A 25,407-nucleotide genomic window follows, 5' to 3' on the forward strand; every position below is an offset into this window, starting at 1 on the left:
CCCCATTTTTCTGCAGGGGAGCCAAGAAATCTGTGGAAGGTATGAATATGGCGCAGAATTCCCCCAGGAGTATCACACGCAGAAGCATAAGGGGTGGGTCCTGAAAATATACTGATTGTTTTTATTTATGTTCTACAAGATAGCCCTTTTCTTCCCTTTAGGACAATCTCTTTTAAAAGGCAAACATGAGAAATGGGCTGAAAAAATGTACTTCAAATGAACTATGAAATGTAATTACTAAAATGAATAGTAACTTGGGGGTACATGCTTGGATTTGGATCTCAGTCATATTGAGGATGCTGATGTGCTTAGGGACTGGAGGAGACAATGCTTGCTATGCAATCTCCTCCTGCTGGCTGATGAGTATGATAGGATTAATGAAAGAAAGTGACCACTTGACAGGGAAAAAATGAATGGTGGTGAAAGTGGTTAACCTCAAATTGATGTAATAGTGTTTGCATGCTAATTCCTAATTGTCCCTGATCATGTGTTTACCTTTATTGTTTTAAATACACATAGTATGATGTGATGCAGTGATAGCAATAAACTATATTGATTAAATAAAAAGCTTTATTTATAAGCATGTATTAGAAAAGTACAACATTCGCCCATTGCCAGGCAGGCCAGCTGCCGTTACCACACCAAAACTCCAGTAACAGAACCTTACAGAAAAAATAAAAAAGGGCATGAACAAGTACAAAAAGTGAAACTATGTACAAGACTGAAGCCCCCTACCATTGCGTGTCTGCTACCCCCCCCCCCCCCCCCGCCGCCCATCCTCCTTTCCCTGTTTGCCGTGCCCTTTGTGCTGGGGGTGGGGAGTGCTGCATGGGAAAATATGGAGAGCTGCATGGGGCAAGTTTGCATGGGCCACCCAGCCATGGAGTTTTTCAAGCTCTTTTTGGACTGCATCACAGGGTACCATGCATGGGACTCATGCCATGGTGCAGGTATTGCAGCAGGACCCGATACTCTTGCAGCCATTAGCGATATAAGCTGTTCAGACAGTTTTTTCTGCTGACTCTATCCTCCTCCCTTAGCTGCTGTTCCTATTCCAGGAACTGTGAAGCAAGTGCTTGGTCTCATGCTGAAACCCTGTCCTCAAGATATGCAACAAGCCTGAGCCTTTCCTCTTGCTGCTCACCATACTTTTCCTCTAGCCATAAGTCCCTCTGTCTTTGGTACTGGACCTGCTTATTGTCCCTGTTTAGAACTTTAACCATAAGTTCATCACAGAAATGCTTCCACTTGGAATGGTCTGTGAAGGTACGTCGGCCCAGGCTTCTGCTGCACTGTGGGCAAGCTATGGAGGTACTGCAGTGAATGGAGGTCAAGGGGTCTGGAACAGGACAAAACACAGAGGGTTATTGTCTCACATAGCTCAGTGCAGGCTTCTGTCCCTTCTGGGGCTGCTGCAGGATCCACAGTGGACTGTTCCTCAGAGGTGCATCAAACAGGTCATCCAAATATGGCCCCAGGATGTGCTGCTGGTGCTCTGCCCAAAAGCCTCCTTTGGGAACAGTTTCAGCAACAGAGTCACTTTGCTGGTCTCACTCGGCGCTTGCTGCTGGCTCCCATCAGTTGCCATGCTGGATTCTGGGGTCAGCAGGGTGCCATCCCAGCTGATCACTTCATCATGCACCACTGCTGGCTCTGTGCTCAGCACAGTGCCCAGCACCTGGTCAAACTCCTCATAAAACAGGCATGTTGCCTGAGGTGTGATCCCTGGTTTTCCTGTACTCAGTCTTGAGCCACTTAATCTGCTCCCTGCAGTGATCACTGGTTTGGTAAATTTGCAACGCTGCCAGCTTCTTCTCTATTTGCTGGTATGTATGGTCATTCCTTGTACTCTTACTAAAGTCCACTGTTTTGCTGGCCTCGCACCAGGGATTTACCAAAGTCTGGCTGTGCTCCTGTGACCTGAAGCAGCGTACTTTGCAAAAGGCTTCTCCTGGTCAGCAAATACAGAAGGCTCTCTGATGGTGTTTGCAGCTTTGTGTTCAGAAGACAGTGGAAGTGTTAAAGGCTGACACCCAGCTGCTGCACTTAACTTAGAGGGGTTACTTCCATTTCCCTGCAGTCGATTGGAGATTCTTGGGATAGAAAAGACAAAGGAAATTGGCCAAGAGGATTGTGGGATACTTTTGGTGGACTCACAGGACCCGAGTCAAGAGGCTGCATTTACATTACAAAGCAAGAGTTCGAATCCTGGGTCTTGGCTTGACTTGGGTTTGAACCCTTCACCCCTGCAGGCTCCTAGGATTCTAAGTACAAACTTGAGTCTGAGAGATTTGTGTGCAGATGGAAGGGGGGTTGGGCTCAATCCTGAGTCTGGGCTTACGTTGCAGTGAAGATGTACCTTAAGTTGCCTGGGCTTTCCATTGGGATCCTAACCAGTCTCTAGCACTACTGCCATCTACTGCCTCTGGCTCTCATTTAAACTTTTCTCTACAGTTTAGCCTAGAGCTTCTGCGCCTGTTAAATTACTTGCAATTCTTAGTGTCTAATGTTTATCCATGCTGCTTTCTTCAGCGATGGGACATGTGATTGCTAATGGCTTGGTTCTGATTGGCACTGGAACTTCAGTGAGGTTAGACAAAAAGCTGGACAGTGCGATGAAAAAGATGATGGCACTTTCAGAATCGCAACCACTGACTGAGAGGGAGAAGCTACACGTTTCTGCACTTGACATGTTTGCCAGTGGGTAAGCGGTTGGTTTTTAGAGGAGAAGAGGTGGAGAGGGTTTTGTTATTCAAAATGTGTATAGTGTAGTTGCATGTTGCTATTTCATTTTCATTTTTATTGTTGTCTTGGCTTCTTTCAGTCCTCTTGAGTGACTGTATTCATCACTGTGCTAATTAACAAGCAATATCATAATAAAAATTATTGTTAGGGTGCCAGCATACTAAACTTAATTAGTTTTAAGCATTCTGTATTTTAAAACCTACCATTATTCCAATAATGGACTAAATTATTTTTAAAACTAAAATCACTCAAGGCGGTAAATCTTTGGTTATGCTGAAACTTGAGCATAGCATCCCATGGAGCTGGGGCTGCAGGAGTCTTTTCCTATTCTTCTTTTTATAGCCCCCGTGCACCACAAGCTCTGTTTCCTCTAAAATGGAGAGATGATACATAGTTGGAAGCACTCCCAGAAAATTAGGACTTTGGGGATTTGAGCATTTACAGAAATATATTGAATTTGCATATCCTGTCAAAAATATTGCACGCTATTAGTTTTGGTTATTTGCTTTCTGTCAATATGAAAATACTTTTATGCTAATATTTGATAACAAAGGTTAGGAATGAAATTACTAAAGCTCTGACCCCGCAAGTTCAGTTTGCATGGTGGGACCCCTGCACCTGTGAAGAACTAAATGAACTTCCGTGAGTCTCTCTGCAGGTGTGAGGATCTTCCCATGTGGCTCAACATGCACGATCAGGGCCAAAAGGTAATTCATTTTCCCTTCTGTTACAGTGCATTACTAGTAACAAAGAATGCCATATACATGATTGTGTAGAAAGTACTCTGTGAAGACAGTATAACAATCGTGTATATTATAAATTAAGAAAAATTCCTGCAAGCTAGGAAATTGTCACTTCCTGTTAGGTTTTTCACTTACACCTGCTGGAGTAGTATAAGTTTAGAAATATTAGACTGAGACAGTTAGGTCTTGCTGACTCTGTCAATGATTAATATTTTTTCTTCTCTCTAGGCGTTTTCCCAAAGCTTGTGATGTATGGGATCAAATTCTACGGGACCATCCAACTGACATACTAGCACTCAAATTTGCCCAGGCCACTTACTTTTACATGGGATGTCAAACACAGATGCGAGACTCTGTGGCCCGTGTTTATCCTTACTGGACACCTGATATTCCTCTTAGTAGGTATGCAAGAGTTGATCTTCAGATGTCTGTGGATCTCCACCTCTGCTTTGCATAAGTTCAGAAGCTTCTGGTCAGCAATGTGTGAGGCTGTTGCAAACTTTTCCTGATTAGTCCTGCAATCACTGCCTGAGGACAGATAAGGGAGTGCCAACTAACCACCTTTATATGCTTTAAAAATATGCATATAAGAATGAACTTTTTTTTTTTGCATTCCTATTGACCCATTGGTCAGTTGTTTTTAACTGAGATTTTGTCTGAATGGGTCATTGATGATGTTGATTAATTTATAGTACTCAAAAATGTCACAAATGATATATGAAGACATGGGGTGAAATCCTGTCCTAATAAAGTCAATGGCAAAACTCCCATTGACTTCTGTTGGGCCAGTTTTGTATCCATGGTCTTTACTCAAAAGAATGTACAGCTAAGCTGCAAGACTTTACAAGAAGGAAGCAGAACTGGGAGAGGAAAATGCAGCCGTGGGACCCGGTTTTAATTTGGACTGCCAAACCGTTGTTCTGAAATAAGAATTGGGATTTTCCTAAAAAGAGTTGTGCAATGAGGAAATCTAGTTCAGCCTGCTTGCTGCCTAACTTAAGAACTAAGTGTACATGCTGACTCAGCTCTCTCAGGAAGAGGGCTGCTGTGCTGCACCCATCTAAAACTTCTGGTGCGTCATGAAATGCTGCAGGATGATCCAGTTTGGTCTTCTGGAATTAATGCAAGATAATTTAAATATGTTGACATATCAGTTACTTATCAAACATGCATTAGAATAGGTTTTGGGTTTTTTTAAACAAAAAATTCAAACTCTTGAAAGGCAAAAAAAGCTACTAGCGTTAAACTCATGAAAGGATTTTAACTTTGAATTATAAAAGAAATTTAGAGCTGAGTGCAGAGATAAATTTATAAGTGGATACACAGGTTGACATACAGAAGTAGATGTACAAAGCATCCATATGCAACCAGCTCCTGCCCTGACACTATAAGCTGTATGAATACAACCTTGTGACCAGCATACTGTATCTCTTCCTCCAAAACAAACTTACTTTGTTACCTCAGCAATGCAGGAAGAAAGACAAGGTGCTATGGATGTGGTTTAATTAGGTCACAATTTTATTCGCTTTACATATCTGGGAATACATGGCAATAAATTGTTCAGGCCATTGTTAATTGTTTCTGCCTATTTGGGAGGGTAGCTGTCAGCCTTCTCCCTTCCCAGTCTATTGCTGGGACCCTACTACCTTCCTCTCATATGAGGGTTAAGAGGAGTTGGAAAAAAGGGGGTGTTGTCTCCCTTCTATTCCAGACCTTAGGAGCCCCAAGTACCCCTTACCCAGTTTCCTGAGCTATGCCTTCCCTTAGGTCCACTTCCAACTCCTGTTTACCAGGTATCCCCTCTGTAACAAGTACCTGCACTGGACTCCTGCCACATCTGCTACCTACTAAATTTGACATTTGACTCCTTCCTGTCCCACCGGGTCTTTGACCTGCTGTGAGGCAGGAGAAAAAACCCATCACGCCTCAGCCAATCTGGCAGTGAGGGTATAATTCCTTCCCAGCCCCAAAAGAGAAAAAGCGACAAGTTCAGTGTCCACAGCAAATCATAAAAAGTCTGCTCCTGTAGATGGGAGGGTGAGTGCTGCTGGACAGTGACTGAGGAGAGAGAGAGATCCTTCTGGAATACACAGGGTATAAATACCTTCCCCTTCTCCGGTGGGTTCGTGCACCCCACTCCCCCAAATCTGGCCAGTTCCTGTTTCTCTGTTTGCTCCAGTCGGGTAAGTCTGTTCCTGTTTCCCCTTCCACATAACCCAAATACAGTAGGGACCTTAAAGGAGCCCTGTCCCCTTTTTCCTGCTGCCTGCACAAAGACCCACCGCATTTAGTTGCAGTGAGTACACTCCAGAAAGTGGACAAAGAGCTGACAAAACTTTGACAGTATTTGATGTATCTAGCATGGGAACCCAACAGTGTCATGTGGAGAACACACAACATAGTAGGCAGAGTTAGGATTCTCTGAAGAACAGCAAATTCTGACTTTTTGAGATGTCCAATATAAACTTAAGAATTTCAAGCTTTTGCTCTGACTAACTACAGTATTCTGATATCATGAGTGCAAGTAATTAATTAAATGCATCTTAATGATTCCTTTTTGTCTGGGAATAAGCACTGGTATCTATTTTATTATACTTTGCAGAGCTTCAGTAGAACAGTGGGAAAGAAAACTGCTACAGTACCCAGACATAAAGTACCCTTTTTCGCCTCTCTGTAAAATCTTTTCTCTTCAAAATATATTAAATTGGGAAAATGATACAATATCTACAACATTATACTTTGGAAATATATGCACTGAATATTGTAAACATACTGTACTTGATTTCTTTAAAATACTCTGCATCTCACAAAGTTCTGTGTGATTTTTTTTTTTGTAGTTAGCACAAAACATGAATACATATATCTTCCCATTCCAGGTATGTTGGGAAAGAAAAAGTTGGGCATTTCCTCAATATGCTAATTTTTTGTAGGAAAAAAATCAGATTCTGTGTACTTTCTCCTTTTCCCACTATTCGGTATTAATATGTGCAGTGGAAGAATTATTTTGTATTGAAATTTTGTAATGTGCTTTGCATTACTAGCTTTATCCTCCTACTTCTAAATGAGGTTTTCCTTTTGTTTAGCTATGTGAAAGGCATATACTCCTTTGGACTAATGGAAACTAATTATTTTGATCGTGCTGAAAAGCTCGCCAATGAGGTAAACAGGACACTATTGGTGCTAAAAGGTTTTTAAGTTTTTAATCTTATTTGGTATTCAGATGTTCCTTTGAGAGAGAAGATAAATGACAATTTAAAATAAATTAAACAAAAGTAAGCAACTGTTCTGAAATTCATAACCGTTCATGTGCCACATCCTTATGGTAGGTTATGGGCCTTTGAGACCTAAGAATAGGGGATTTCCCCCTTTTCCTTAGTTTTTGCTGATTTTTAAATTCATGATCGGAGGGGGAGGGAAGGATGAGAGTGAAGGACAGGCAGAATCTTGCTATGCAAGCTGGAGAGAATAAAATGGAAACTTGTCATTGAGAAATGCATTTGAGACTTGTGTCCGTTTGCCATCAAATCTTAGGAATGGTAACAGCCCCCTAGTAAAATATCAGACATGCAATAGGTTAATCTGATGAGCACTCTGCATAATGCCTTGGTAAATTAGGTATATGTCATTCATTCTTTATAAGTATGATCTCATTTGCAGTGGTAATGAAAAGCTGGCAACATAACCACATGACCAAGGGTTCCAGTAAAATAGGAAAGTTACATGAATTATAGCACAAATGGAATCTATTGGCATCTTCGTATGTTTTTGCCAAACTGCTTAGATGTTGCCAGATTGCTGAAAGTAATAGAACTTAAATCTCTTATTTTACATTAAATTGACAGCAAATGAAATTTGTGGGCGATGTGGGAGGGATTTACAGATGAATGGAGAATTGTTGGAATAGTAAAGATGCAGCTGTCTGATATTCAGAACTTAGCAGAGCATGTTCTTGTTATAGGAAAGTGGTTAACTGCAAGGAACCGTATTATTATTTTCTTTTACAGCAAGTGATCAACTCATATGCTCCCCATATGGAGGGTATGAGATGGACATAAATCATGGCTTTGCCCATGCCATATGACTCTTCTGAGCCTGAAGGATAAGGAAAGTTTGTAAAATGAAGTGTAATTTGGTGGTCTTGGTTCAGGCCTTCATTCTGAAACTACTTTGCAACTGGTATCTGTTCAATAGATGCTAGCAAGTGAATTCATCCAGCAAACATTTTTTTCTTCTTTCTGTTGAAACCAGTCTCCCAGGATATGATTGAAGTTATAAGCAGAGATATACTTAATACCCATCATGTATGAGAAACATTCTTCAGTTTCTATACTCGCAATAGTATGTACAGTTATTTGTAATGTACCCAGTATGCATCATGCTATTTTCTCTTTTCCCACTACCAGGCCTTAGCTATAAACCAGTCAGATGCATGGTCTGTCCATACCATAGCACACATAAATGAAATGAAAGCAGACCTGAAGAATGGGTTGACATTTATGAAGCAAACTGAAAACAACTGGAAGGTAAATTTCCTTAACAGTTCCTCTGATGTGGCTGACTGTGGGTTTTTTCCTCCTTCCACTAAATACTGGTGATTCCTCTTTATGTAGCATACTTTTAATCAGATCTGTTTCCTAATGAAATCTGTAGACTTTCACAAATAATAGGAAACTACTGCTTCAAGATGGAATCTCCATTCATGCCACTTTGGAAGCAACAGGCAGAAAATGTAACAACAGTTCCATATTTCAGAAATCCACCTTGGGTATTAGTCATCCAAAAATTCCCCTCAGTGTTTATAGCTGAGATTAGTGATACACAATTAAAACAAAAAAACCCCAACAACTCCAAACTCATTCCCCGAAGTTTCTGTTTTAATGACCTAAATAAAAACTTTTAAAGCAAATGGGTGAAATACTGGTCCCACTGAAGTCAATAAAAGTTTTTCTATTGACTATAGTGTATCCAAGATTTCACCCAAAATTCTATGAGTTCTCATATTTTACCTCGAAATATTGAGGTAAGTTCTGAAGGCATCTTTAACTAGCATGTGATCTTACATATAAAAATATTTCACAATTCATAAGCACATCAGAGTTGTTAGACATTTTGAGTATGTCTACGCTGCAATGTAAGCCCATGGTTAGTGGGGCTTTAGTCAGGTGACCCATGCTAGGGAACTCTGGGCTTGAGCATCTACATCAGTGGTTCCCAAACTTGTTCCGCCGCTTGTGCAGGGAAGTCCTTGGTGGGCCGGGATGGTTTGTTTACCTGCCGCGTCCGCAGGTTCGGCCGATCGCGGCTCCCAGTGGCTGCGGTTCGCTGCTCCAGGCCAATGGGAGCTACTGGAAGCAGTGGCCAGTACGTCCCTTGGCCCGCGGTGCTTCCAGCAGCTCTCATTGGCCTGGAGCAGCGAACTGCGGCCACTGGGGGCCGCGATCGGCCAGACCCGTGGAAGGGGCAGGTAAACAAACCAGCCCGGCCCACCAGGGGCTTTCCCTGCACAAGCGGCGGAACAAGTTTGGGAACCTCTGATCTACATTATATTTTAACCCTAAGGCTCTGGCTTCCACACAGTAGAGTGCAGACCCGAGTCAAAGTAACCATGTCCAGAGTCCCTAATGCTGCCCCTCCCCACCCCAAAATGTGGCCACTCTAGCCCTAGGACCATGGTGCACTGTGGGGAAAGCTTTGTGTCCGTCCCCCCCCGCCCCCCCTACACACACACACACATTACCAGGAAGCAGCTCATTTTGCAAAAGGCTTCATCAGTTTGCTCTCCATTGCAAACCCAGGAGGCTCTCTGATAGTGTGCTTGCAGATCAGTGATCCGAAGAGAATGGGTTAATGCTGACGTGAGCTGTTGCCATTTGCAAAGAGGGAGTGGTGGCTTCCATTTTCAATAGAGTGAATTGCAGGTTGTTGGGATAGAGGGGACTAAGGAAATTGTCCCATGAAATTGGGATACTTCTGGCTGACTCTTGGGACCTGAGTCAAGCGGGGCTGTGTCTACACTGTGAGGGAATAGTGCTCAGACCCTGGTTACTGTCGGAACTCAAGCTTGGATCCTCCAGTCTTGCAGGGTCCTGGGACCCTGGGTTAGTGCAATTGCAGTGTAGGTGCAAGGATTGTTAGGCTTGAGCCCTGGCTCAAGCACGGACTTGACATACCCAAAGGGAGGTGGCCAGTAGATAAAACATTTTACATGCCACTTGTGATTTGGATCATGAGCAATATATATGTGCATAGGATGCTTTTATTTGCTGTGGCTATGGGCCCTTTGCTCTGATATGCAGGCAATAAAGTGAAATTTATGAGCTTTCTACTAAGCCTAAGATCAGCAATTTAAGAATAAATTGAGGGACTTGACAAAACTACTTCATGAAAAGATTAGTGAACATAGAATGAATTGTAGGGAGACACAATCAAAGCAAGATTGTAAAAGACCTCAACTTGTGTTTGCTTTTGGGGAGGGGAAGATGTTAAAAGATTGACTGGAAAGGAAAGGAAAATGGTGCTTGTGCCCTTTTCTGTTCATGTTCTTATATCATATCCATCTGAGCATGGTCCAGTAATGCACTAAATCAGTGGTTCTCAACCAGGGGCATGTGTACCCTTGGGGGTACACAGAGGTCTTCCCGAGGATACATCAACTCATCTAGATGTTTGCCTGGTTTTACAACAGGCTATATAAAAAGCGCTAGAGAAGTCAGTACAAACTAAAATTTCATACAGACAATGACTTGTTTAAAGTGCTTCTTATCCTATACACTAAAATTTAAGTACAATATTTATATTCCAATTGATTTTGATAATGCTATGGTAAAAATGAGAAAGTAAGCAATTTTTCAGTAATAGCGTGCTGTGACACTTTTATATTTTTATGCCTGATTTTGTAAGCAAGTAGATTTTAACTTGGGGGTATGCAAGACCAATCAGACTCCTGAAAGGGGTACAGTAGTCTGAAAGATTGAGAACTAAATAACATAACCAGTATCTGTCATGTGGGTCTTTTCCTTCTTTCTTTCTCCTCAGGCAGAAAATTGTGTGTAGATTTTTAACTTTTGTCTGCTGTATGCAATGTATTTAATAGTGAAGGAAAGGTATCAAAGAAATGCACCTTGCACTTGGAATAGAAGGTCGTGAAGTTTGTGGTGGTTCTTACAACCCCCAGGAGTTTGCTCCAAGAAAGGTCTGTCTGCTGTAGGAATGAGCTTTATCCTTGCAATTGACAGTTCCACTACTCAGGGGGCAGAGCTGTATCAAGAAGGCCTAAAGAGGTTTGGGGTTGTTTTCTGCTTGTTTTTAAAAATTAGAAATCTTCAATATCAAGATCAGTATTATTGACGGAGAGCTTTCTGAGCGCTCCTTGAAGGTTCAGGCATATCACATTTCAGAGAGAGATTTTTTTTTCCCCTTTGCTGATCAACTTTGAGGACAACAGCAACAAAACAAACAAAAACACGGCACCAAAACTAACAAACAAAATTGTAATGAACTATAAATAGAAAATTTGGGTGAAATTTTCAAAAGCACCTGAGTGCTCTCTCAGCTGCCGCCTACCTTGTAAATACCTAAAGTCCCATGGTGCCTAAGTTTCTGCAGAAAATGTCCCCTAGGAACCTACATTTCTATTGTGGGCATATTCACGGTCCACTGTGTTCCGATGACTGGACACCTAGCTCACACCTAAGCACCAGCAGGATCCTCAGACTAGCGTTGCCCTACTTATCTCATCTGCAGGGCCCAATTCAGCAGGCTTGCTCAGAGCATGCCTACTGGATTGGGCTTTGCATAAAATGCAGCCTGTGCGGGAAGGTGCTGCCACCTTCTTACAGTCTTTACTCCAGTGGTGAGAGCATTCATCTAGGAGATTCCTTGGTTGGAATCCCCACTTTACCTGGAATTTGGACCCAGGTCTGCCACCTCCCAGGAATGGGTCCTAACTGCTGGGCTATGGGATATTATAGGGTGGGTCTCTCTCAGTCTCTCCTGTTGAAGCTGTTCCACGTTATATAAATAATTACTCATTAGAACGTAGGTCTTCCACATCCCAGGTGAGTGCCCTAACCTCTGGGCTATAGAATGAGAATGACTGTTTCTCTGGCCCAGTGACTTTAATTATTTGTACAAAGTAGAACAGCTTTTTGCAAGAAAGGACTTAGGCACTAACTCCAGGAAAGGGTTCATGCTTGTGATTCCCAAGCTGAAGGAGGCACCTTGCACTGGTCTCGATTTAGGTGCCTAAATCCCTTTGAGGGGTGCACTTAGGCCACACCCTTCCCCTAGGCATTTCTTATAGGTTAGCCTATGCAGCACTAAGAAGCTACATTTTATTCATAGGGAAGGGACCAATAATCTTATTTGCGTGACATTTGGAACAGATTACTGTATAGGCCAAACTTGCTAATGTCACTTTTATGTCTAACATTTAACCACCTGAGTCAGTAGAGTCCTTGTTATAGTTTAATATTAAACAAGTTATGATAAACCACTGGCGTATGTAAACAACATAAAATGCTGACATACGGAGAACTCTCTCACATCTCGGAGGTTTGTACTGAAGTAGTCACCACTAAAATGAGCACTCTGTTCCTTTAGAGATAAGATTAAATTTAACTTCTCCATTGGACAGGAATAGGTAGTTTTAGAGTCTGTGATTATTGTACTTATCTGAGTTGCCACCAATATATTGTGGATTCAGATTCCTGTTTGTTACACTGGTGCAACCCTGTTGTCTTCAGTGGATTTGTGCCAGCGTAATCAGAGGCAGATTAAGGTTTCCCGAGCCCTGGGCCAGAGCAAGTGGGGGGTCCCTCCTCATCCCTTCTGCCTGTGGCCTTGCCCACAGCTCCACCCCTTTCTGCCCCTTCCCTGGGGGTGGGGCCTGCCCCTGTTCCACCAAGGGTCCCCCCCATTTCACCTCCCCACTGTAGTCCCACAACCCCTTTTGCCCCTTTCTCCCCTCTGCCCCTCACTGAGGCCACAAGACTGGAGAAGCTCTGACCCCTTGCCACAGTCCCGGGCTGCAATGGGGAGTGAGAGCTCCTCCAGTCCCAGGGCCACAGCTGGGATCCGGGTGCTGGGGCTTCCCCTGCTGCCGTGCAGCTTCTGCGGGGGGGGCTTCCCCTATCCCGCAGCTTTGGCCGGGGATGAGGTCGGGGGGGCTGTGGGTGGGGCTTCTCCCCACCTGGCGGGGAGAAGCCATGGAGTGGTGTCGGGGTGCGGGGACTTCCCCCGCCCCGCCTGCCTGGTGGCTGGGGCTCCGGGCTTCTGCTGCCGGGCAGCGGATTATTTCCAGGGGCCCCCCAGTTGGTGGGGACCCCTGGGCACGGGCCCCATGGGCCCAGTGGCTAATCTGCCATTGGTGTAACAGAGAGGAGTATTTGACCTTATGCTGTCAGCCTATGGCTGGAAAGGCAGGCGTGAAGTTAGTCTGGTCTGTGTAGGTTTTCCAATAAAGGTGCCATTGAATGAGGTAGAGTCTGATTAAAAATGCAGTTCTGCTCTGAAAAGTTGCTCTATAGAACTTGAATTGTGAGGTTCCATCTTTGTCTCTCTCTACATATCCACAAAGAGCAAGTCTATTGAGTAAGAATGTGCTGTTGTCAGTTTTCAGACTGGAACAACAGTTTAAGCTTCTTGGCTCTAATATCTACTGATTTATTAGGCCCTCAGATTTGGATGCCCTGGATCTGTTTAAATCAGAATTTAAATTGGAAGTAAAATATTTTCTCTCTCTTCTCAGGACTGTGACATGCTTGCTTGCCATAATTACTGGCACTGGGCTTTGTATTTTATTGAAAAGGTATGAGCACACTTCTACATCTATATACTATCTGCTCCAGTTGGATTAATATTCTCATATTAACAGGCAGACCTGACAAAAAGGGTATGGTCTGCTTTCCTCCCTTCTTTCTATTTGTATGTTTTTATGAAATACTGCAGTATAATTTGTGGTGTTTGGTTATATCGGGTCGCGTTATATCAGGGTAGAGGTGTACAATTTTTTCCTACACACAGAATGTAAGAGTCTGGAGTTTGCAAAAATTACATGAGAGAGACCAATAGGGCCACTATGTTAAAGAAATGAGAGATTTTATGCTGTTAATTTCCCCCTAGTCTTAAAAATATTTAAGATCTATTTAAACTCTTTACAAATATGTGTATGTTACCCTGAACCTATTGGGCTGCAATATATATTTTCTTTGGATTTAATAAGAATAGCACTTAACATCTTGGGGGCAAAAATTAGCAGGGAAATAAATGGTGGTATGTAAGTGGCAAAGCAGTATGAGTTGGTGAGGCAATACATGTTAATGACAAAGAGTGTAACTTGCCCCAATTTAGCAGTTAATTAATACAAAACTTCGTGTTACACCCTAACTGGAGAGGGTAAGATAAAGCAAACCCCTTCCTTACTTTATTGAAACCTTCTCCAAGTTACTTTTCTTCCTACGGCTCCTCTCCCAATACCCATGTGTTAACATGTACTATATGTTGCATTTGTTTTGCACATCCACTGAAATGAGATTTCCATGATAATTTTGCGTGGTAAATTTAGTATTAATCCACGTTGAATTTTCCTTTAAATTTATTCAGAGCTCTTTGATTAAGTTTTGGATAAAAGCCACAAAATAACTCTAGAGTTTATTTTATTTTTATGTATAATTGCTTTTTATGTAATATGACTTGAGGTACTCTCTTCTTAGACTCTATAATACACATAATAGATAATAATCAGGTAGCCCACTTGTTCACCTCTCCCATATCTAATCTGGGTATGTTGCACATGGACATTTATTGATGGGATCACTGATATTCTTTTAAAAATTTGGTATTACCGAACTCTAGCAGTCACTTACGGACACTGTATCCTAAAGGTCATGACACAATCCTCCTTTGGTTTTACAGGGTGACTATGAGGCTGCTTTGACAATTTATGACAATCATGTGAGTATAAACCATTTCTGGTGTAGTGCAAATACATTGTTCAAATGAAATGGTGTGCACATGCCTCATTTTGTATTTGATGTAAAATATATAAAGGTGTGATACCATTTTCTGGTTTTATTTTGAAATGTTTAATTGGCATTTTAGAGTGACTATTCAACTCAACTGGCAAAATCACAAATGAAGTTACAGAGGTCATCCTAAACCCGTGCCAAAAACCCCTTTATCTCACACCATCATATTTAATGTTGTTTATATCACTTTTTATTTAAATATTTTTAGTGTTTTTCAATTATTTTATTGATACCACTTTCATATCCTGTTATCTTTAGTCATGCTGCCATAGTTGCTATGTAGATGCCTTGGCGAGACGGGGGAAAAAAAGATAATCTTTGAAAGTTTAACATTATGTAAAATAGTTTTTCTATAAATCTAAGCTGTCATGATTGGTAATTAATCTACGAGATCTGATTTTAATCTAATTACTAGTTAGGCTTCTTCCTTAGTCATGTCTTTTCCTTTCTAGGTGACTTATAAAATTTTTTGCTATCTGAACTTCGGAAGAATCTTTCTAAAATAATCCACAGCAAATTAACCAGGAATCTGTATAACAGGTCTCTTCATGCCTGTTTTGGTGTGAAACTTTACAAAAATATCTCGTTCTATCCTAGTGATTGTTGCAAAGTAATAGAGGTACTTATGGTCCATTTGGGGAAGATCAGAGATTATAGAAAAGGTAGTTTTCACGCATACTATATTTGATTTTATAAATGGAAAAACACCACAGATAAAATAATATGAATATCATTTTTAGATTGCTGTATTTCTGAAAGTTGCAATTTGGGTTGTTAAAAAATAGTTATATGTGGAAGAGTAAGAGGATAGAATTAATTTTGTACTGTCAAAGTAAGTTTATCTTCAGGTTAACTTCCACTTAAATATGGGTAATGCAACATAAGAATGCTTTCTGATCATAGATTGCTCCTGCATGCCTGTCAAACAGAAGTATGTTAGCTGTGCTAGATAACTGCTCCATGCTGTACCGGCTTCAGTTGGAAGGTAAAAGAACTATTAGTTTCTGCTTCAGTCTACTCATTCTTCTTAAAAGAGTAAGGTGAAAGGCTCGTCCTCCAAAATGCAACAGGTGAAGATTTAGGTAAATATACAGAGCGAGTCCAAGCAGTGGGTTATGCTAGAGAAGAGATCTTCAACGAGAAGCTGTTCTTCAGAGGTGAATTTTAAGTATATACTAATGAACATTACCTTTATTTCTCCCTACAGTTTATTATTTTCCTGCAACTACAATATTCCATTCAACCAAATTAATAAAGGTCACATTTTTCTTTTCAGAGATCTAATTTTTTCAACCTAATGTTAAAAGATCAAATGCATAAGCTGTTAAAAAGCCATTAACTTCTCTTTTAGTAAATATCAAGGCAACATTAATGTTTAGTTCTTAATCTTGATATTGATGAAATAAGGAGTCAATGTAGATATAGTACCAATCATTCCAACAGTTCCATGGGACTATGTAAACAGCCATCCGACTTTTCTTTAACTTTCTAACGCAAAGATGAAGCGAGAGTTCCAGAAAAAAAATGCTTACCTCCTAAGTTGTTTGTCACAGATCCAATCAAGCACCTCTTTTTGGTCATTCAGGGTACATCTACACAGGGATAAAAAATCCAGGCTGGCTCGGGACAGCTGACTTGGGCTCGGGGCCGCAGGCTGAAAATTGCTGTGTAGACAGTTGGGCTCAGGCTAGAGCCTGAGCTCTGAGACCCAGCGAAGGTGAAGGGTAGACCTGTGCATGTGTAGACATACCCTCACTAGACTGCTGTCAGGATTCCTGGGTGTTTTTAAGCTTCCCTGGGTCTCAATAGGCTGCAGTGGTGTTTCCTCCCTTGGTGTGTCTGGTACATATCCTGGTGCTGAGTCTCAGTCTGTTATCCTTTCATGGAAAAAGAGCTCATCAGCTCACCTGCCTTACTGTAGGGTTACTATATTTCAGGTTCCCCAAAAGAGGATACTGCCGGGGGGAGGGGGGCAGGGAAGGGGATACAGTTAAGGATGCTGGAGGGGGTACCTGTGGTGCGGGCGCTCACTGGAGATGGGGGGCAGTGTCACTCCCTGTCATGGTGACTGGTGCAAGCCTAGGACCCAGTGACTGACAACCATCCAAGTTTGCAGATGACACTAAACTGGGAGGAGTGGTAGATACGCTGGAGGGTAGGGATAGGATACAGAGGTAGACAAATTAGAGGATTGGGCCAAAAGAAATCTGATGAGGTTCAACAAGGACAAGTGCAGAGTCCTGCACTTAGGATGGAAGAATCCCATGCACTGCTACAGACTAGGGACCGAATGGCTAGGCAGCAGTTCTGCAGAAAAGGACCTAGGGGTTACAGTGGACGAGAAGCTGGATATGAGTCAACAGTATGCCCTTGTTGCCAAGAAGGCTAACGGCATTTTGGGCTGTATAAGTAGGGGCATTGCCAGCAGATCGAGGGACGTGATCATTCCCCTCTATTCGACATTGGTGAGGCCTCATCTGGAGTACTGTGTCCAGTTTTGGGCCCTACACTACAAGAAGAATATGGAAAAATTGGAAAGCGTTCAGCAGAGGGCAACAAAAATGATTAGGGGGCTGGAGCACATGACTTGTGAGGAGAGGCTTAGGGAACTGAGATTGTTTAGTCTGCAGAAGAGAAGAATGAGGGGGGATTTGATAGCTGCTTTCAACTACCTGAAAGGGGGTTCCAAAGAGGATGGAGCTCGACTGTTCTCGGTGGTAGCAGATGACAGAACAAGGAGTAATGGTCTCAAGTTGCAGTGGGGGAGGTTTAGGTTGGCTATTAGGAAAAACTTTTTCACTAGGAGGGTGGTGAAGCACTGGAATGGGTTACCTAGGGAGGTGGTGGAATCTCCTTCCTTAGAGGTTTTTAAGGTCAGGCTTGACAAAGCCCTGGCTGGGATGATTTAGTTGGGGATTGGTCCTGCTTTGAGCAGGGGGTTGGACTAGATGACCTCCTGAGGTCCCTTCCAACCCTGATATTCTATGATTCTGTGATCAGTCAGCACTTTCCTGCAGGACCCCCTCCCCAGGGCTGGGAACCGGGGTCTGGGTGGGCAGGATCCAGAAGCTGTGGCTGCAGGGGAATGGTCCAATCAGCGGCGGATACAGGGGAGGGACCAAGCTGGAAGCGGACCAATCAGGGTGCTTTCTGAGCTGCAGTATCTGCTCTGCAAAAATCCCAGACATTTCCTGTTATTTGAAAAATCTGCCCAGACAGAAGACAGAGTCTCAAAATAGAGGCAATGTCCAGAATAACCTGGACATATGGTAACCCTATGCCTTAGTCCCCAGGACCAGTGCTGACCCCCTTTTCCCCCTGGTATCCCAGCAACCTACACACACCCAGTCCCAGAATCCCACCAAAGATAAGAGCCCTCTGGCTTACAGTTTAACTCTCTCAGGGTCAGGGCCTATGATGGTTGTAAAGCATGTAACACATACAGACCTTTCCATAGGTTACTAACACATTAAGAGTCTTTGTTTCATAGCATGAGAAATACACAGATCTGCTCATAGTGAAGCCTACTTGCCCTTCCCTGCCCCATCAGGCTTCTGGGTTACTGCTCCTCATGGAGTCTTTCAGCCCAGCTTGCCTTCTGTGTTCTTGGTTGCTCCATGCCCTTCCTCTCTTATTACCCAACACCGCCTGATACTGTGTGTCTCACAGCAAACATTCCCTATTTATATGCCACCTTTCCAACACCTGGCTTCCTTTGTTCTGCTTTTTGGAAAATTTCCAGTGCTCCGATCTCCCCCACTCCCAAGAAAGAAATATCTTTTCTCACCTTGTGCAAACTACCTAGGCATATCTATTGCCTGCTCAAAGCACCTCAGTTAACATTAAGTATTTCCCATTGTCCTGGGTCTGGGGAAGACATAACACAACTCTGCCCGCTCATGGTGGATACACATACAGAGGTTTTCCTTGATACAGCAATTTAATGATACAACTTCATAATATCAACCAGAATTCATAAGACAGACTGTCCCCACATCATCACAGTTGTAAATAATAATTTTCACAGAGCTCTGCTGCAGCTAGTCATGGTGCACTCATCTGCCGTCTGCTTTAGTAATAATATGCCCCACACAGATCCAGAATAATGACTTTGGGCATTATCTTTCCTCATCTGTGTTCAGGAGGACGTCATTTATCCCAGTGGCGGATTAGCCACTGGGCCCACGGGGCCTGTGCCCAGGGGCCCTGGCAAATTGTGAGGCCCCCAGAAAAATGGTCGCTGCCCTGACCCACTCCGCCTGCCCGGCACTACTGCTGGGGAGCGGGGTTGGGGCGCGGGGGCTTGCCCTGCTCCCCCCACCTGCCTGGCGCTTCTGCTGGGGAGTGGGGGGAAACCCCTGCATCCCGACCCCGCTCCCCGACCGGAGCGCCGTGCAGGTAGAGCCGGACAAGCCTCCATGCCCTGACCCTGTTCTCCAGCAGCAGCACCTGACCCAACTCCCCACAGGAGCGTTGGGGGTGGGAGCAGGGGGACTGTAGACAGAAGGGGTGGGGAGGGGCCCCCACTTTCTCTGGCCCAGGGCCTTACAAACCCATAATCCGCCTCTGATTTATCTTATTATTAGGCCTGATCCCTATCTAATGGGATCCAGGATATCAGTTACAGATGGTATATTTGGAGATACTCAATAAAGAGATTTGACACGGGTCCAGAGGTGGTTCCTTAAACTAGTAATCAAATCTTATGATGCTGAATTAAACTGGGAGTATATGCCAAGAGACATGGTTTTGCATGTGGAGTTTTTATTTGAAATCATGTATATTACTCCTAGGTGTAAAGGTGGGAGACAGATGGAATGAAGTTATCCCTCTTGCAAAGAAGCACACCAAAGATCATGTTTGGCTTTTCAATGATGTCCACATACTCTTGTCTTTGCTTGGGGTCAAAGACCACAAAACCACCAATGAGCTCTTAACAACTCTTCAGGAACTTGCCAAGTAAGCAAGTGAATTCAAACGTTGTTCTGAATAAATATTTGTTTTCATCACAAGGCATATTAGTATAATAATTAATTTCTTCCAGTTTGCTAAGTACCGTAATTTATTTTTCTCTGATTTAGGACGTCCTACCCAGAATTCTGGTTTCAGCAGGGTAGTGTTTCTGAAGTTAAGATTAGCAAATCTTATTACTTTTGATTTTAAGCGTGTCTAAACTGGGCATTTAATGTCTAGATTGGGTATTTAATCTTGTCAGATAGCAGCATCATTGTCTGAGTATTGTAGGTCCTGTGAGTTTGAGTGCTTGTGGCACCTTACCCTGTAGACACTTTTTTCCCCCTACAGTGGGTGTACTTTAGAGATGTGACTCTTCATATCAAAAAGGTGGAATTTTTCTTCTACAGCATTAAGAAAACTTCACAAAATAAGCCAACTACCTGTAAAGGCCCCTTTTGCTCTGATGCACCAATTTTAATCAATGTTCATTACAAGATATCTATAAAATGTCTATAAGCGTACAATGAATTATCATTTTAACATGAAATTGAGCTGAAAGCACTGTGAAAATAATTTTGGCACAACTTGGTTCATCTATACAAATTTGAATATTTTGGTATTTCAGCAAAATAGAATGTTTGTCACATCCTTGTTTATGTCTAAAATACAAATTTCTTGCTCTTATTTTTATATTGACCATCGTGACAGGCGGTATAAGAATGGCATTCCACTCTTTTTCCACAACATTTTTCCTGCTTTTGTTTTATGTACACAACTTTTCTGTGGGTGAAACTGCTTTCCCTTCTTTCTTCAGAGTACAGACTGAATCAGTCATTGCTTTCTCTTTCTGACCCGTTAGGGCTATATGTAAGACATTTGTGGCATAAAGGTGCCACAGAACATCCTGAAATAGACAGGTTGGGAAAGAGGTTTTTCGCCTTCCTCCGCAGCATGGGGCAGGGGTCGCTTGCTGGAGGATTCTTAGCGACTAGAAGTCTTTAAATAATGATTTGGGGAGTTCAACAGCTAAGTCAAGGGAGAGAATTCTTCCAGGAGTGGGTGGGTCAGGTTTTGTGGCCCGCATCATGCGGGAGGTCAGACTAGATGATCATAATGGTCCCTTCTGACCTTAGAGTCTATGAGTCTATTAACCAATTAACAATTTTTAGAAACTATTTATAAATGGAATCTTAATATCAAGTGCGATGGGTATTGTTTTGCATAAAAGAGCAGAACAGCACTGGTGCATGTGCAAATGATCCACTTAGGCTTTGAGAGATCAAGAAGAAAATGTGAAAAATGTAAAGCTACCAAACAGTAATCTCTGGTTTGCTTGCTACTATCAGATGGTAACAGCCTTTTTTTTCTTCTAGATACATACTATATGTGCTATAGAATTTCAACATTGATAGATGGAAGCTTTGTGGAATATTTAATGAATTTATACTTCGTATTGCCAACCTCTGCACAGTGCTTTCACCTACTTGTCCACACCTACCTTTACATTTTTATTGTAACGCCACCACCCAAACCTAGGCTACATGCAAGGCCAGGAGATGAGCTATGTGGGTTTTGATGGAGAGGGCTCTCTGTCTGTGTGCCTGTGTGTGAGAGAGAGAGAAAGAGACAGGCAGACAGAGAAGGCAACACAAATCCAAAGACATCCAAACCATCACTTGTAGTGTGACCCTGACATTTGAGAGAGCTATTGGGTAGAGTGTTGGCTGAAAAAAGAGGCTTGGAATATTGAGCAATGCCTCCTGTTGTATGTTTGTTTCCTACTGTGTTTGTGGAAACAGGGCTTTCTGTACATTCTTGTTAATAAACAGATTTCCCTCAAAGAAATATCTGACTTTATCATCAGTTTCTCCTCCTAATGGAAACAACCTGCAAGGCTCCAATCATTGGCTAACTACTCAGGTCAAATGGGGTAACATTACTATGGAATGGATGTCTTCACTTGTCTAATTAAAATATGCGAGATTTCAGGATTTTTTAAAATTACAACAAATAAGGATTTGTTTAGCAAAATGTACCTAATGGGTGAGGTGTTTTGTTCGGTGTATCACTATTCCTTGAACTCAATGGAATTAAGTTGCTCCAACAGGAGGTGACAGAACAGCACTAAAAGGAGTACAAGTGCTGCAGTCTGATCTTCTGCTCATTGGCAGTTAACTCCTTTCCTGTTCTGCAGAGCACCTGGTGAAGACCATGAGCTTAGTTTGGCTCCAAAACTGGGGTTGCCACTTTGCCAGGCTTTGGTAGAGTTTGACAATGGAAATTATGACAAGACAGTAGAATTACTTTATCCAGTTCGCTACGAACTCCTGCAGATAGGAGGCAGCAATGCTCAGGTAAGGGGCTTGAATGTTATTTTATTAAATTGCATTTGGGTAAGGCTTGTTTGTCTTTGAGTAGCATCTGCTAGGCTTTCGTGTTACCACTAACATTCAAATGTACAAATAAGAAGTACTATGTCTCAGCTGCTTAATACTGTTTGTAGAAGAAATTCTCTCCTGGATAATTTTAACCAATCAGAATCTAAGCAATTGTCACTTGCAGCATTTATTACCAAATATTAACTTATTTCATTTGTGACTCATATTTTCAGAGAGATGTTTTCAGCCAGCTATTGATTCATGCTGCTTTAAATTGTAAATCAAAAGCCTATCAAAAACTGGCTAGGTAAGTACCACTTGCTAAAAATCAGAACTTCTGGATTCCATGATATGTATTAAATAGAAATACAATTTATGAAAGCACAAATGGCAACTGTTTTTAAACATTGTAAATTACAAGTAAAATGATGTGCAGTAAGTACATACAAAGCTGCAAAGTTTTAGATTTAATCTTAGGTCACAATTTACAGCAATTATCAAATATTTATTTTGTTCAGCTACACAAACTTGGCTGTTTGATTTGACCAATTTATTAGCAGTCTACAAGTTTAGCTATAAAAGACTTTCTCTTCCAGTATGGCACCATTGTATTTACATATGGAACAATATACTTTATAGATTATAAAATAAAACATATATGAGTAGCTGAATACTATAATGATGCCACATGCAGTTTATTTGGGATCTAACTTACTCTAGTGCCATATTTCAGCTTTCCATTGTGCCAGGCTTGTGTTAGTAGAAATCACAAGAGTTGCTCACATGAGCAGGTGAGCAGACTCACGTGCCCATACCGAGGCCCATTCAAATTTTTGGAGGAGTCTACCTGTGTAGGGCAGCTGAAAGGATTGAAGCTTAAGACCAAATTCTATTACACCAGAGTAGCTCCACTGACTTCACTGGAGTTAGTCCTGATTAACACAAGTGTAAATGAGTGGAGAATCAGACCCCTAGCTTCTAAGTAATGAAAATCATTCCAGCCTCCCAGATATGACGAGATCCTTGCTCATTTTATTCATTTTCTTATTATATCTCCCTGTCAGAAAACTTTAAAATCACAATTAGACAAAATACAAATAACAGGGGAAAAAATATTTAAAGTAATGTGAGCGGGTAGTCTATGTATGAGACATCTTATTTAAAATGTTTGTTATGGTTAAGGATTATGATTATGAGGTGAGATATCAGAACAGAAGTGGATGGTTAGTGGTACAGGGTGAGCTGGAACAAGGGAGCTTTTAGGATCTTGAAGGGAGGAGAGCAAGATTATTTTCTCACAAAGTTCTTTTGCTGTGTGATTTTCAGAGCCATGTGGCTGTGAAAATAGGGAAAATTAGTTGGAGGGTTAGAAATGGGAAAGGGAACATCACTCTCTTATTTGTCCATGTCCTGCATTGCGATATTTGTGGTCAAGGCACACAATATGGGCATTTAAAAATGTAGCTGTGCTGTTTTCTATACTGATTTTCATTTTCAACTCTTTTAAATGCCAGGGACTGAAACGTGAGCATCTACCAGTCTTTTTGCTGCAGCAAGCTTTTTATTTTCAGACGACACATGACTTACTAAATCAGGAAACAGAAAAGCCTACTTGCTATAGTTTTAAGCACTGTATTTATGGCCTCTTTTTTTCCACTTCCCCCATCTCTTACCTCCTTCAGATGCCTCCTGGCAGAACGTGATGGGTTGAGACCAAATTCACCATTGACTGAGCGACTTATTCGGAAGGCATCAGCTGTTCATGCGATGGGATAAATCTTAAATCTGTTATTCCCGTGGAAATAATAATCAGCACAATAATCAGTCGCTTTCTATGACTTTAACAGAATCAAAATAGGGAAAATATTGCATCAGCAGCCATATCAGATCTTCTAAATATCTGAGCTTTGGGAAGCTAGTTGTGGTGATTCAGCATCGTTGCTTGAGCTTCTGGACACCTCTGATTCTAGCAAGATTCTGACCTAGCTGTGCCTAGCAGGGCGACAGTAGCAAATGAAATAGATATCAATATTTGTTTAAAAGCATGCTGAGCCTTTGCTTTTCAGGAGAGCGCATCGGTCTTATGCTTATCAGATTGCAGGATAACACTATTATTGCAAGGTTGTGCACTGCCAAAGTAGGCAGTGGTGTTGCTATTCGAGTACATGAATACTAGATTGGGATGGATAGAGCTTTTATATGAACAGCCCAATAACCACAGCAGGCTCTGGCCCCACAGAACCACTGCTACAAATAGGGGAAGGATGTGGGAGCCCTGTGCCTCCATGAAGCTCCACTCCATATGGTCTCCTAATGCATGCAGTGGTGGGAGAGGAGATTGGGGTTTTGAACCAATGAATCAGGTGACAGTCTTCTATGGAGTGGCACTAGCCACATAGTGTGCTCCAGTGCTGGAATTGCAACAGAGGCCTGGGGGAAGGTAGGAGAACACTCATATCACTCATACACAGTGATATCCCACACACACACTATCCAGTATGCAGCCCAGATCCTTGGGCTTGCCTCCTGGCTCTAGGTTCCTCAAAAATATAATTTTGAATTGTTGGCTACTCAAGATCATGCCTGTATGACTTTATTTTGCAAGTTGACAACTTCACAGTTTAGTATGAAGTTTTTACTGATTGAATTTAAGATCTTTATTAAATATACAATAAGAAAAATATGTGATTTTTATCCTAAATGCTTACCTTGTTTATATGTAATGTGATTTATATATAATTAATACTACCTATGGTCCTTTGTTCAATTCAGTGATATGATCCTTTTTTTCTGAACTCAGGCAGTAGCAAGGAAGTGACTAGTTACGTGTATGAAACTGTAGTTTATGATTATTTTATATATTCAATCTGGATCTCTTTTCAGCAGAATTCTGGGATGAGTCAAGCTATTCTATGCACCAAACGTGTGAGAGAAAGCCATGCTGTTTGAATTTAAAATTTATGGTATCTAGTTCAGCAACAATATTCATATTCACCCACCCATCCAAAACAAATCCCACAAAAAACAAAATCCCATTTTGGGAACTCATTTTCAGAGGTGGAATTGGCACCAAAAACTTCCATTACACTACTGTTAGGCATATGTGTGGCCAGACTGCAAAAATTGTCATTTACACTTATCTTTCCCTACGCCCACCCAATTCTTTATTCCTTGAATGAGTCTGCACTGATTTTTCTTGTATTAAAAATGTTCTGGATTCATGGTGTCTTTGCTCAGATCTGTTTTGTTGGAATGAACTGTAACCACAGTAAAATGTAAGATTTTTTTTATGCTGAAGAATCCCAAAGTGCTGTGCGAACTGTCTGCATACAACACCGATGAAATAAAGCCATAGCTGAGGTAGGGAGAACACAAGCACACTAAACAGGAGGGGGGAGGAGGGTGTTATATTTACTAACACAATACAGATAAGTGAAAACAATGCATGCAAAATCTCATTAATTTTATGAAGTTTAAACACCAAACACATTCACACACATTTAACAGTCTTTTGATCTGCTACTACACAAATGAATTGACTTGACTTCCAACTGTGAG

At 41.9% G+C, this 25,407-nt stretch overlaps 1 protein-coding gene across 3 annotated transcripts in view; it reads left to right on the forward strand.

Annotated features, from left to right (window-relative positions):
• The window catches only part of LOC101936107 (tetratricopeptide repeat protein 38), a 31,117-nt gene extending 6,047 nt beyond the window's left edge, over positions 1–25,070 (forward strand). The window contains exons 4-14 of one of the 3 annotated variants that reach the window (XM_005299938.4): positions 2,533–2,704; positions 3,717–3,890; positions 6,572–6,647; positions 7,892–8,011; positions 13,237–13,296; positions 14,403–14,441; positions 15,419–15,500; positions 19,309–19,474; positions 21,666–21,825; positions 22,083–22,156; positions 23,532–25,070. In XM_005299938.4, coding sequence (XP_005299995.2) covers positions 2,533–2,704; positions 3,717–3,890; positions 6,572–6,647; positions 7,892–8,011; positions 13,237–13,296; positions 14,403–14,441; positions 15,419–15,500; positions 19,309–19,474; positions 21,666–21,825; positions 22,083–22,156; positions 23,532–23,625 — 1,217 coding nt within the window. In that variant the 3' untranslated portion in view covers positions 23,626–25,070. The remainder of the gene's footprint in view (positions 1–2,532; positions 2,705–3,716; positions 3,891–6,571; positions 6,648–7,891; positions 8,012–13,236; positions 13,297–14,402; positions 14,442–15,418; positions 15,501–19,308; positions 19,475–21,665; positions 21,826–22,082; positions 22,157–23,531) is intronic. The other 2 variants (XM_042846334.2, XM_008179749.4) reach the window with 2 other exon arrangements.
• Positions 25,071–25,407: the final 337 nt, after the last annotated feature.

Source organism: Chrysemys picta, chromosome 1 (genome assembly GCF_011386835.1).
Source record: "Chrysemys picta bellii isolate R12L10 chromosome 1, ASM1138683v2, whole genome shotgun sequence".
Taxonomy (NCBI): Eukaryota; Metazoa; Chordata; order Testudines; family Emydidae; genus Chrysemys; species Chrysemys picta.